Source organism: Macaca fascicularis, chromosome 10 (genome assembly GCF_037993035.2).
Source record: "Macaca fascicularis isolate 582-1 chromosome 10, T2T-MFA8v1.1".
In the NCBI taxonomy this organism is placed as follows: Eukaryota; Metazoa; Chordata; class Mammalia; order Primates; family Cercopithecidae; genus Macaca; species Macaca fascicularis.
Window position 1 is genome coordinate 94690937 of NC_088384.1, and position 13915 is coordinate 94704851.

Consider the following 13915-nt stretch of genomic DNA (forward strand, 5'->3'; position numbering starts at 1 on the left):
TTCCTTTACCCCATAGCTGATTCATTGGAAAGTAACATCTCGGACCAAGATAGTGATTCAAATATGGATCTTATGCCAGGAATTCTGAAACAGCCATCCCTGACACTTGAGCTTTTCCCCAATCATACAGACAATCTTAATTCCTCACAGAGGGTAAGTTACTTTGTTGATAGGTCTCCAAAATTTTGTAGTGAAATCAGGGTAATTATAGAATCCTGCCTGAAAAGCTTTTAACCCAGAGAGTAATTATATCAGAGTACTGATTCCTTAGTAACTTAATTTTTTAAAATAAAATTCTCATGATTTTCTCTTTTTCAGCCTGCAACAGATAGTTTATTCTGAGACAGCCTTTGTGGATTCTCTTGATTTCACTATTCTGATCCCATACTTGATTCTCTCATCTGTTCCTTTTTAAACCAAGGTTTTAATTTTGTCTCTGAAATATCCACTAAAGTTACTGCAGTAACTACATGTTTTTTATCTTTAATCTTGCAATGTTCATCTTAAACAAGTCTGACCATATAAATATAGGAACATTGTGGAGAATAACTCAGTGTATGGATAAATATTCTGAGTGAGGAACACAGCACTTACTACAAGAGGAGCTTTTTGCTTTTATCTTTTTTTTTTTTTTTTTTTACCTTATCAGCGAATATTACTTCTTTATCTGTGATCAGGTCAGAAGTGTAGGAAGATTGACTTAGAACAAATCATAACAAAGACAGAAGTGTCAGCTTGACTTAAAGGTGTTCCTCCATTGTACAAGAGTTTAGGTTGGCTTCCTTCCACAGTGAAAATTACTTTTAATGTAAGTATATACTTAAAAGAGAATATGGGGAGGTTTTTACCTTTAAAATTGATTTAGGAAAAAAAGGCCAGGTGGTCTAATAGTCCCTGGAGTAGACTGATTTGAAAATCAGGAGTTTTTTAAAGGTTTTACAGAATACAATTTAGAGATGAGCAGTCAGTATTGCATGGCAATGCAAGATTTTAGCCAAATCTAATACTTTAAAAAATTTTTTTGTTTGAGATTTGTGAACAGAACTAGAATTCAGTGGTGAGCTGCCTATATTTTCTGAATGCCAGCATAGTTATTCCTTAGAACCCAGATAAAGCACCATGTTTTTGTTTCTCACTTATAGTATACTTTGCAGACACTAACAAGCTAAAAAAACAAACAAACAAAAAAGCAAAACCATATGGTTATCTCAATACATGGAGAAAACACAGTTGACAAAAATTCCGTACTCATTATGAGAAAAGTTCTCAGCAACTATGAATAGAACTTTCTCAACTTGATACAGAGCATCTACTAAAAACCTACAGCTAACATTATACTTACGCATTATACATTATTCTTGAATGCTTTTCCTCTGAGATGGAGGACAAGGCAAGGATGCCTGTTCTCACCACTTACATTCAACATGGTAGAGGAGGGACCTACATAGAGAAATAAGACAAAAGGAAACACAGTACATAGAGATTAGAAACAAAGAAGTAAAACTGTATGTATTTGCAGATGACATGGTCATGTAAGTAGGAAACCCTGAGGAATCTTTTTTTAAATTCACTAGAACTATTGAGGTGAGTTTAGCAAGACTGCAGGGAAAACGTCAGGGTGTTGGGCAAAATTTTAAGATAACCCCCAGCAACATTTGCCTGCGTACAATGTCCTCTCCTTGCATGTGGGTAGAACCTGTGAATATGATAGGATAACCGTGATTATGTTACATTATTTGGCACAGGGATCTTGTGGGTTTAATTGCGTTACTTTGAGTTAATCAAAAGGGAGATTTTCCAAGTAGACCTGACCTAATCACAGGAGCTCTTTAAATCTAGGGCTAGACGTCAGACATGGAAGAAGTCAGAGTCAAAGCTAATTAGGGGCCTTGATGCTAAGAAAGTAGTCTGTGAATATGGCCAGATATCTGTCACTAGTTTGGGAGAAATCTCTTGGTCTGGCCATTTTCTGTGAATGTCAGAGTGGATACAAGCATCCGGGGGACTTGCCATGGACTCTGGTCATCTGGTAAAGACATGTATATTTCTGTGCTAATAAAGCAGTTTTAATTTTAAAATTCACCTCAAGTATGAGATTCTCCGCTCTGTACACATGAGCTTTGTTTAGGGCTTTAGCACAACTTAGCTCTGCTGCATGCCTCAAAAGAAGTGCAACTCAGGGTACCAGTTTGCTAAAGGGGAGCCACACAGTCCTGTTAACCTTGCAGTGAAACTTAGAGTTGATTAGGGTGGCGGGAAGCCAGAAGCACACTGCATGATAATGAAGGCCCAGACAACTTGTTTTTCTTTCTACTGATGAGAAAAAGGAATTAAGCATAAATTGCAGTAGGAGACATTTGTTCTGGGATCTGGGAATAACTTGCTGATGGGACATTTTAGAGATGAGGATCCCCAGACAAGTAGTGATGTTGCTGTGATGGGGAAGCATACTGCTTTCTGGCCCTAATAGAGATAGACTCAAATCCTTTAAGCCCTCATTAAGATACTGCGTGTAAATTTTGTTTTTATTAATGCAAATTATTATTATTCAGTATTCCTTCCTTGTTTTTTCTTTGACAATTTTAAGCCTTCATTTTCTTGTCCTAGGTTAAGACTGATGAACAGGAGCCAAAGAAGTGCTTTGTTGCAAATGTATACATGTTTTCCTAAAGTGATTTTCCATGACCTGATACTTATATCACTGAGCACCTTGACAAATGAATGACTGGGTAGTTTTATTAAGCCAGTTTTTTGTTGCTGTTGTTTTTCCCGCTCTCTGTCTTCTTCTTCATATAGCTCAGTCCCAGTTCCAGAATGAGGAAGCTGCCTCAGGGTCGCCCTGTTCCTCCCCTTGGACCTGAGACAAGAGTTTCTGTAGTCTGGGTGGAACGCTATGATGATATAGGTACTGTATGAGGACTTTGTCCATAAATAAAATGACAATATATGACAATGACTTGCTAAATGTCTACAGGGAATGGGCATATAAGCAGGGTGTGGCCAGGAGCTAGTCCTGGAGTTCAGCAAGCCTGGGTTTGCACCCCAGCTCCACTACTCAGTTTCTTTAAGCCTTAGATTACTCCTCTGTTAAATCCTGTTACTTTTTTCATAGTTGTGAAGATTTGATGAGACTAGTAGATACAAAGCTTTTAGTTATTCCTGTTGGCATCACAGTCAGTGGTTTGTTGCCAGTTGGTCTCAGCCATCCCAGGACCTTTGGAAAGGGGAAGGGGAAACGCTTCGCTTACCCTCTCTCCACCCACATGCTCTACTGTCTCGTTTTAGTATAAAGCTTAGTTTGTCCTTAAGAGTTGCCCTCTGGGTAAGTTTCTCATGATTTTTACGTAAGCAACATTGAGCATTAGAATTATATACTTTGCCTAAAATCCCATCCAGCCCAGAGTTTTTGGGAAAATGTGATAGTTACTTTTCAACAAAGCCCTCAAAGATCACAGAATGTATTTTCTAAAAACTCTTTGCTTTAGATGAAATTAGCTAAAAAAATGAGAGATGATTTTTTTAATTTGTAGAGAATAATTAAGATGATATTTCAGGACAGCACAATCCATATATTTGCCACTCATTTATGTGAAGAGATTAGAAAATAAGATTTCCTGTTATCTGTTTGGGAAAATGAGGGAGATATTAATTATAATGCTATTATTTTCTTCCAGAAAACTTTCCCCTCTCAGAGCTGATGACAGAGATCAGTACTGGTGTGGAAACTACTGCAAATAGTAGCACTTCACTGAGGTACACTCTATTTGCTTGAATTTCAACAGCATGTCTTTTTTTAATATATTGATTGCAGCTTAATAAATAAAGAATTATGAAACAAAAGAGTTGTGGACAATTAGAAATAAAAATAGGGAAAAAAGATCAAAGAAGTTTGTATACAACATACAAGGTTATCAAATTATTATAGCATGGACTTTTTTTTTTTTTTTTGAGACGGAGTCTCGCTCTGTCGCCCAGGCTGGAGTGCAGTGGCCGGATCGCAGCTCACTGCAAGCTCCGCCTCCCGGGTTCACGCCATTCTCCGGCCTCAGCCTCCCGAGTAGCTGGGACTACAGGCGCCCGCCACCTCGCCTGGCTAGTTTTTTGTATTTCTTAATAGAGACGGGGTTTCACCGTGTTAGCCAGGATGGTTTCGATCTCCTGACCTCGTGATCCGCCCGTCTCGGCCTCCCAAAGTGCTGGGATTACAGGCTTGAGCCACCGCGCCCGGCCAGCATGGACTTTTTAAAAGCCACTTTATTGAGGTATGACTAACATGTTAAAAGCTATACATACTTAATGTATACAACTTGATGAGTTTGGAGATAAGTATATCTCCATGAAACCATCACAACAATCTGTTCCTGAGCACTTCTACCATATCCAGAAGTTTTCTCCTGCCCACTTAATTCATTATTATTATTATTTTGTGATAAAAACCACTTAACATAAGATCTGCCCTCTTAGCAAATTTTTAAGTATACAATACTGTATTATTAGCTATAGCCACTGTACTGTTGATCTTTAGGACTTATCCTTCATAACTGAAACTGTGTACCACCTTTTGGCCAATACCTGCCCATTTTTTCCCTCCTTCCAGTTCCTGACAACTAGCATTCTACTCTCTGCTTCTCTGAGTTTAACTATTTTAGATTTGTCATATAAGTGATATCATGTGGAATTTGTCTTTTTGTGCCTGCCTTATACTTAGCATAATGTACTCTAGATTCACCCATGCTGTCACAAATGGCAGGATTTCCATTTTAAGACTGAATAATATTTCATTGTATGTGTACACCACATTTTCCTTATATATTCGTCCATTGATGGATATTTAAGTTGCCTCCATGTCTTAGCTATTGTGAATAATGCTGCAGTGAAAATGGGAGTGCTGCTATCTCTTTGAGATCCTGGTTTCAGTTCCTCTGGATATATACCCTGAAGTGGGATTGCTGGATCATATGAACATTCTGTTTTTAATTTGTTGAGGAACCATACTGTTTTCCATGGTGGCTGCACCAGTTTACGTTTCCACCAACAGCATACAAGGGGATTTCCTTTTCTCCACATTCTCGCCAACACTTGTTTTCTTTTGGTTTTTTTGAAAATGACCATCCTACCTGGAGTGAGGTGCTATCTCATTATGATTTTGATTTGCATTTCCCTGATGATTAGTGATGTTGGGTGCTTTAGCAAGAGTTTTAATAGTAAAATTAATTGCTATTTTACAGTTATCTAGAGCAAAAAGAAAAATGGAGAAGTAGAGGCAATTTAATATTAATAAAGACCGTAATAATAGGGTAGCAATATTAGATTGAAATAATGGAGTTAAATTGGCCAAAACAATGTGGCCAAATAGCAGCTAAAATATCCTAAATCATATGAGCTAATTAATGGAAAAATGTTTCTAAGCGAAATGTAATACTAACTTTATAATTGGGTTAAAATTTCTGTTTTACCTGCCCATTCACAAGAAGGATAAAAAGAGAATAATCTGATTCTAAGAATGGTAACAATGTAGTTGTGTAGGCTTTGTAGTTTTCAAGGTTTGCTTGCTTGTTTTTGGTTTACAACTAAGAGTTTAACAATTATTTTCCCTGTTTTATTTGTGGGATAAAATAGGTTCAAAGAGGTTATTCCTTAGTATCACACATCCAGTAAATGCAGGAGAAAGTTTCCTGAATCCAGGCCTTTGACCCCAAATGCATTGGCCCTGCATCTCTCTCATCACAGAGATACCCTCAAACTTGATATTTTTAAGTTCCTTTTAGTTATGTGAGCTGATTCAAATTGCATATAAGATGAATTTATTCTAATATTGTTAGATGATTGTTGTTGAAATGAAGTCAGTAAAGATGATTTATTTTAGCATTATCATTTTAAATTTCTAAAAGAGGGCAAGTCATTCTTAAAACTTCCATGCTTTTTATGCTTTGGTGTTTTAAAACAAATTACAGGTATCTTTATGTTCCAAATACATCAGTATGCATCTGAAAAGTCAGATAGCTAAACATAACATCACAATAATAAAGTTACTAATACTTTCTTAATATTATCTAATAGGCAACATTCAAGTTTCTTCATTTTTACTAAAATATTCTTCACAATTGGTAAAGAATTCACTCCAGGACTGTATACCTGGTTTTAATTCCTTCCATCTCTTTTAATCTGGAACAGTCCTTTTTTCTTTATGACACTAACTTGCTAAAGAAGAGACTATAGAATAGTTATGAGTAGACTTTTCTAGAACTAATTAGAAGAGACTTACCATATACTGTCTTTGTTGTTTTCACCTTTTTTTTTTAATTTAAAAAAAAAAAAAATTGGGCACAAGGTCTCACCATGTTACCCAGGCTGGTCTCGAACTCCTGGGCTCAAGCGATCCTCCTACCTCGGCCTCTCAAGTTTTCATCTTTTTAGGTCAAAGGTTGTAATACAATTTGACAGTAAAATGTATATTTTATTGGTAGATTAGCAAAGTTTATAATTTATCTTGGGGACAGAATTACTCGAGGATTGATTTTTCTTTTTCTTTTTTTTTTTTTTTAATGTCTTGAAACACTGATTCAGTGTTGCTTTGGCCAAAATCACCTTACCTATATAGAAAGAAAACTCATTGGGTTGCAAAAAGACCTCAACATGTGGCATCACAAATAACATGTCATACTAGATGGGTTGGCCGATCCCTGGTATGTAATGAGTAACTCACCCCTCCATAGAGGCAGTTGCCGACTTTAGCATCTGCTGCCTGGCCAGAGGCTGTGAGGGCTTTGGCCCTGCCACAATGTGGCCATTTATCACCATAGCCGAGAAGGACACTTGCAGCTGGCTTGGATTAATGGCTCTCCCAACCTCCTTCCCCACCCTGAAAAAAAATTATATCAGGGATTCCTGTAATGGGCCAAAGCTGTGTTCCTGCTTCTGCTCTGGGATTACCAGCCTTGACTATGCTGGAATTCCCTGTACTCTGGCTGGCCACATTTTTGTTCCCTACAAGAAGAGGAACTAAAGTGAAAGTCCCATAGGTGGTTGCTAGATTCTTAACTCCATGCAATAGAGTTCTCTGGCCTCTCCTTCCACCCAGTGTCCCTAGTGGTTTTCCAGGTATATATATTTTTTCAGCCCCTTTCTGTTAGCTTAGAAAGCCTGAGCCAGTAATGAACCTTTAGGACCAGGTGTTATAGGGGGCAGCAGCATAGATTCCCAGAAAGCACATTCTGAGCAGACTGACCCCTTGGCTTTTCTCATACCACTGCCAAGCAACAGGTCCCTTTAGTAATCTTAGGCTGTATGTGGGGGACTTCAACTCTTGGGTGTCTGAGATAAAAATTTTCTTTTCTTAAGATCTACGACTCTTGAAAAAGAAGTTCCTGTCATCTTCATCCACCCTTTAAACACTGGATTATTCCGGATAAAAATTCAAGGAGCCACTGGAAAATTTAACATGGTCATCCCTCTTGTGGATGGGATGATTGTCAGCAGGCGAGCTCTTGGTAAGGTCTTCATATGTGGCTGAAGAGTTACATTTTCTTTCTCTTTATCATTTTTATAAACCAAAAAGAAGTCAATATAAGGAAATGGTGATAATTACTTAATAGTTTCCACATGTAGGAAATGGTCTGGCTCTTGTTAAAAACGGAGCATGTTTTGTTCTTTTTTAATCTGTCCTTAATCTAGTAAGTGTAAGCAAAACCTCACCAACTTCTAGTATTAAAATATTGAAGACAGCTGTTTGTCATCCAGGACGGAAAATAGGTTCTTAGACTAGATTTTTATTCTCCTTTTCCTGTCATTGTGTGTTTCTTGTGGCAGTTGTATCTTGGCACTATGTCTATCTCTCTGGGGATGGGAAGTTTGCAAGTTGAATGAAATAGTTTGAGTATGCGTAGGGTAGTTCACCTGAATACTTACAGTTCACCTACCTAAGTGACTAGTTTTTAACATTTATTTTAAAACTCTCTATTTTCAAGGCTTTCTGGTGAGGCAGACTGTAATTAACATTTGTAGAAGGAAGAGACTGGAGAGTGACTCCTACAGTCCACCCCATGTCCGCCGGAAACAGAAAATCACCGACATTGTCAACAAGTACCGGAACAAACAGTTGGAGCCAGAGTTTTATACTTCACTTTTCCAGGAGGTTGGACTCAAGAACTGCAGTTCTTAGACCCCTGAATTTCTAAGACTGTTGAACTCCAGTTCGGGAACTGTAACACAGCAGAACAGTTTGATAGGTGATCACTGTATAAATAAAAACAAATCACTCCCAAGAGCTTACTGTTTAATCACCAGAATAGAAGAAACACATTATAACCCATTTGATAGAAGACTTCGGGCTGTCTAGTGAAATGGGCTCCCAGACACAATCATATTCCTGCTGATCATGATGATATACATTTTAGCCATAAACTTTCTTTTAAAGGTGACAATTTTAGTTAAACATAAGCCTTTTGAGGAGAAAGGCTTTTATGCATCTCAGTTAAACACGTGCATTGGTAGTATCAACAAATTTGCAATATAGAAGTTGAAGATAGTTTTATACCTCACTTTTTAGGAGGTTGTATTCAAAATTAAAATCTTTCTCAGAATCTTCCAGGACATTTAAAGACTCATGTTGATAGCATGGAGGAGAAGGAAAGAAGTCACAGCCTTCTACTCACTTGTAGGTCTTGTCATCCAGCTGTCACACTGACAAAAAGAAAAGATGATACATGTTTTTTGCTCAGATAAGAAGCCTGACATTAAAATATGTCATATTTTTTTCTCCATATTTCAAAAAGTTGTTCTTCTCATCACTGCACAGATCTGTCTGAAAGCCTCAGTTTCTGGGCCACCCAGGAACAGATCGGAAATGGAGCATGGCCTTGTCCTTTAATGGGGATACAAATAAAGTTTGTGGGGTTAAAAGTTTTAAGATAGCAGTGATACCCCCACTCTCTCCATTGTTGTCCAGCGGGGTGACATAATGACAGGTTAAACATTTGTGATTCATTCATTAAATATCATTTAAAGAAATGTAAATTCACAATAAGGGTTGAAAATTATTTGGTTTCATCCATTGTCTCTTATTTCAGGACCAAGCAGCAAACTGCAGTAGTTTATGAAGGATTCTAAAATGGGGTTCAGGAATAGCCTCTCAGCGCTACTAATTCAGATCTCCCAGAGAACTACTGGATTTCCTCATAATTGACAAACATGAGTGACCATCTCTTTGGGTGGCTACTGTTAGAAATGGCTGTTGTTGTCATGTTTTCTGGACTTTGCCAGCCAACAGATCCCTGCCAGGTTTTGGAAATACTTCTGTTACCTCGCTGCTACTTTTCTGCAGGGATAAAACTTTTGAGGTGGCCAGACCCAGAACATCCTTACAAGGATTCCTGTTACAGTGCTACAGTATACACTGCTCATTTATCCTATTCTCATGTGCTTTCTTCTTTAGTAAGATTATTTTATGTTAAGAAAATAAGTGATATTTAAAGTCCAAAGAGAAATGATCACAGTTGTGTAAGGGGTGTTTCCCCCCTTGAACTCTGATGTCAGTAGACTGTGGGTCAGAGCTGCGACGATCTGTTTGGTTTGATGTTATGGTGGGTTACTTAGGGGGCGGGGATAGTGTGGGACCTAATTCCCTGTGCACAAGTCTCTTATTCCAGAAGTATGCATTTTGTCATCTATAAGCAAGAAATATGGGCATAGCAGCTCTTGGTTTAAAGTTTGCCATAACCTGTTCTTCATGTTTGTTTTAAGCTCAGGTAAAGATAACCTCCTCTTTCTATGACTCCAGTTTCCATTCAGGTTATAGTATTATTATTCAATAGTTGATTTTCTTTTTAAGCTGGGCAATAAATTGATGTTTCCAGATGGTAGCGTGGGAGAGGGCATTCGGGATAAAGATGAGCCAATTCTACCCTAAAAAATGTTCTAGTGGTTCACAGGAACAAGATGAGGTTTAATAACTTTCAAGGTAATTCTAGATTGACATTTTGAGGGGAAAATGGGCTCTTGTTCTAGTTGAAGTGAGCAGAGAAGGCTATAAATTAACATGTAACTTACAACATTGCAGAGGTTAAAAATAACTGATGTAGATGTACTTCTTCAGTATGATTCTTCAGATCAGACTTTTACCTTTGGCATAGTTAATTTCAGAAAAATATGCTGTGTGTGTGTATGAGGGTTGGACTTGCTGATCCTTCAGTTAGGTCTAATTTCTGGCAACTCTTTGTAATTCCAATGTATTTGATACGTAAACAATGATGTTGAATGCATTTGTGATCTGGGAGACTCCCTGGTCTTCCAGGGAAGGAGGGATGTACAGCCCCTGAAGGCATGAAACTCCCAGTGTGTACAGAGCCAGTGGACTATGGGATACCCGTACCGTACCTTACCAGGCGCTGGTTCCTTCTGCTCAAAATAACATCTGCCCAAAGAGGGAGTGCTAAGAACGCTTAACTCGTCAGTGGGACTCGGCTGGCTCCTGGAGGGGGTCTGTGACTTCAGGTATATCAACACCGATGCCGGGGGTAATTTTTGTCCCATCTCTATGGATCTGAGTTCATGGTCACTGTGTTCACCCACTTGCCTGTGTTAAAAGTCACTGAGTAGAATAGCACCAGAGGAACATATTTAGCACCTAATATTAATATTTTGTAGTCCATTTGATAAATTTGCCAGCATATGTTCTAGCCTCTGGGGGAAAGCCAGGACCACTTTTGTCTGTGGCTTAAACAGTTCAGTTGCTGTATCTGTTGGGTGTGCCAGGGGGTGGATGAGTGTGGCATTCTGTGAAGAGGAAGGTGGTAAGTAAGGTTGCCCTTCTGCCTTCTTAAGTTGCAGGAGGGAGCTTTTCTGCTCCTCTCTGGTTGGGAGCACTGAGGACAGTGAGGAGGGCTTTTACCTTGTTAATCATTTCCTTATTTAGCTAGCTTTCCTTTTTGTCTAGGGCTTCCTCCTGAGACCCTCTTCCATCCATTGGGCCTTTGAAAGAACTAATGAGACACACACACACACACACACACATACATACACATACTCATGCACATTTTCCTTCATTTCCATATCCTTTATTTCAGGGCAGCCCATTTTCCTCTGGATTCATTGATAAATACAAATACCCACACCTTTGACCAGTATTGTTGGTTACCTGCAGGTTCTGTGTATGAGGCCTTCATGAATGGTTACTTTCTCCATACACTAGGGAAGCATTTGTCAGTCTTCAGACTGGGTTCTAGAGAGGCAGAGTCATTTCTTCTGGAAGGTGGAGCTTTACCCAAAGTGAAAGTTAGCCTTGCTCAAAGATGTGTTTTGTGGTAGTTGGTAAAAAAGAAAGAAAGAAACACGTATTGGAGGTAATTTGACACTCCTGCTGGCAGTAGTTCTCTATTCACCATTTTAAAGCCCATTCAGGTTCTGTCTTCCTGAAAAGAACTGATTGCTGTGTTTACATGAAATGACGATTGATTGGAGTCAGATGGTCTGTTTTAAAGATTTCCATGACAGCCTCTTTTCCTGAGTTGGAGAGATTGGAGGTGGTCCATCCGTACGAAGTGGAATCAAACGGTGGGTTTCTTAGTAGCTAAAGAAGCCATGTACTTACAGTGTTTTTCTCAGAATATCAACTCATGTTCTTCAGATGCTTTTCTTTTTTTAATGATGAGGGAAAATGTGTAATTTGGGATTCCACAGTGCCTTGCATATGGTAGGCGCCCAATAAATACTTGTTGAAGCAAACCAAGTTTCCCAAGTCCTCATCTCTTACAGTGACCAAGACATCTTTCTCCTCTGAAGGGGTTGGCAGTTGTGGCTAAAAAATAAGCAGTGTCATTATTTGCTTGAAATCATATATACAGTTTGTATGAATTTCAGTATGTTGCCAAGACATGCTCTTTTTCTTATTGTATTTTCTGTAAATATTTCTGGCACTGAACTGTAAAGTAAAGGCAAAGTGTAAATATGAAGGTGTACCCGTGCCCCTTGCCTCCTGTGTTTCATCTTCGTCGGTTAGGGAAGAAGGTCCAGAGGTTTGTTTGTATTTATGCCGATCCTTTGTCCAGAAGCCCATGGAATATTGAATGTAATACATTTAGTCAATTAAATTTTAAGGAGATTCTTATCTAATAACTGTGTGTGTGCTTTTGGATACAGGCTGGGGGTTTACTCCTACACTGGTGCTGTGAATTTTACCCTTCCAGGGGATGTCTGCTCGGCTTTGGCTGCCCTTTATAATTTAGATCTGTAGTTTAATTGAACATTAAATGAGTATTTCATGAAATACTCAAAGTTTGATTAATTTTTAAGAAAAATATTTGGCCTTCTCTGCTGGAAGGAGCTTGTATAATTAAAACACTGCCAATAGAGGCTCACCTTTCAGAGGCTGGGAATTGCTGAGGAGATAGATACTTACGTTATGGGAGTGAAAGTGCCGGCTGTGCCCTCTGCTTGCAGAAAATTTGAGCCCTACCAGGGCTAGACAGTCAGCAAAGTGGGGAGATGCAGAGATCATCCCCTGCTGCCCACTGCCCCCTTTGTGTAGAGCATCTTGGAGCCAGATGAGCGCCTTCAGGCCTGGATCACACATAGAGGAGTGAATGGACCACTTGAAACAACCATGAGAACCACTGTGGTCATGCCTGTGCCAAGAGCTGCTGACGTGTGCCACCCTCTGAACTGTGCCTGGGACCTGCCTACCTTGCAGTGTCTGTTCTGCCCACTCACAACAGGACCTCCAGCGGGGCCTAGTGGCCAGGGAAGCTGACCACAATATCCCTGTTTTGGTGTCTGGAAAGGTTTTGTAACCAGAAAAAAATGTGTGCTCAAGCCTTTCCCAGCTATGCTGCTCAGCTCTCTGCGACCCCAACCCCTTCAGGACCCAGTGCCAGGGAACCACTCCCAACCCATACCACCTGCTCCTCCTCCTCTTGGCCTCTGGGCCCTGCATCAGGTGCCCCCTGCCAGGGCACTGCCCCTCTTGGTCATGCATTCTAGTCCATTTTCCCAGACTTCCTCTTGTAGGAATTTTGGCCATCCCACAGCTGGGCTAGGACTCTCGAAACCATGTCCCAGCTCTCCCAGCCCCTCCCATGCTCTTATTTTTTCCTGTTGCTGGCCCCATGCGCCCTTCTCCTTGAATTGGTGTCTTTTCCTGTAAGCGGGTTTTCTACTCCATGTTTCTCCCTAGGTTTACCGCCCACTTCCTGCAGCTGCTCCCCCAGCCTGGACCTGGGTTTGCCTTTTCAACAGGTGCTTTTAAGTCATGAGACGCCGTGGTCTCAAAATCAAGCCTGTGTCGGAATCATTCTGGTTGCTTATCAGTGTGTTGAATCCCAAGCCACACCCCCACCCCCAAGAGGTCTGAGGAGACGAAGGTGAGCCTGGGAATTGGCATGTTTAATAAATACACTCCAGCACCCACCCATCTGCTGGCAGCTTTAGGCAGGTGGTCCAAGGGTCCTTTTGGAGAATACCGTGCAGCAGCCACTCCAGTGGGAAGTCCGAAGCAGCCTTTCTGCCGTGGTCTGGCGCATGGAGGTTTACTGAATACTTCATGAGTGAACGGATGACAGATATGAGAAGATGAGGATGGCATGTGGAAGTGTTCTGGCCACTCAGGAGATCAAGGAACAAGATTCAAGTCGTTAGAAGCCCCTCACAGAAAACCCTAATAAGGAAAGGCACAGAAGCTTCCAGATTAAGTAATAATCATTTATAGTCATTTAGTAATCATTAGAATAATCTATGTGTTAGATTTTAAAAGTTTTAAGTGGCAGCCCAGTGACCAATCCAGCCTGGCAGACGTTTGGTTTAGCCAACAGTGCTTTAACGAGGTCTGACCCAACATTTTAAACTTGGGAGATGTCACATAGAAATGTAGACTTTTTGCCTGGCTTGGGAAAGTTAGGAGTCCTGCAATAATGGACCTGCATTT

General features: G+C 39.9%; 1 protein-coding gene across 15 annotated transcripts in view; it reads left to right on the plus strand.

The window, feature by feature from the left end:
• The window catches only part of RALGAPB (Ral GTPase activating protein non-catalytic subunit beta), a 109991-nt gene extending 97883 nt beyond the window's left edge, over positions 1–12108 (plus strand). For 12 of the 15 annotated variants that reach the window (XR_012419365.1, XM_005568983.5, XM_065523132.2 and 9 more), the window contains 5 exons: positions 17–153; positions 2797–2905; positions 3675–3753; positions 7342–7490; positions 7968–12108. Coding sequence is in view for 11 of the 15 variants with exons in the window: in XM_005568983.5 (XP_005569040.1) it covers positions 17–153; positions 2797–2905; positions 3675–3753; positions 7342–7490; positions 7968–8161 (668 nt within the window). In the remaining 4 variants the exon portion in view is untranslated. The remainder of the gene's footprint in view (positions 1–16; positions 154–2796; positions 2906–3674; positions 3754–7341; positions 7491–7967) is intronic. The other 3 variants (XR_012419364.1, XR_012419367.1, XR_012419368.1) reach the window with 1 other exon arrangement.
• The last annotated feature ends 1807 nt before the right edge of the window (positions 12109–13915 follow it).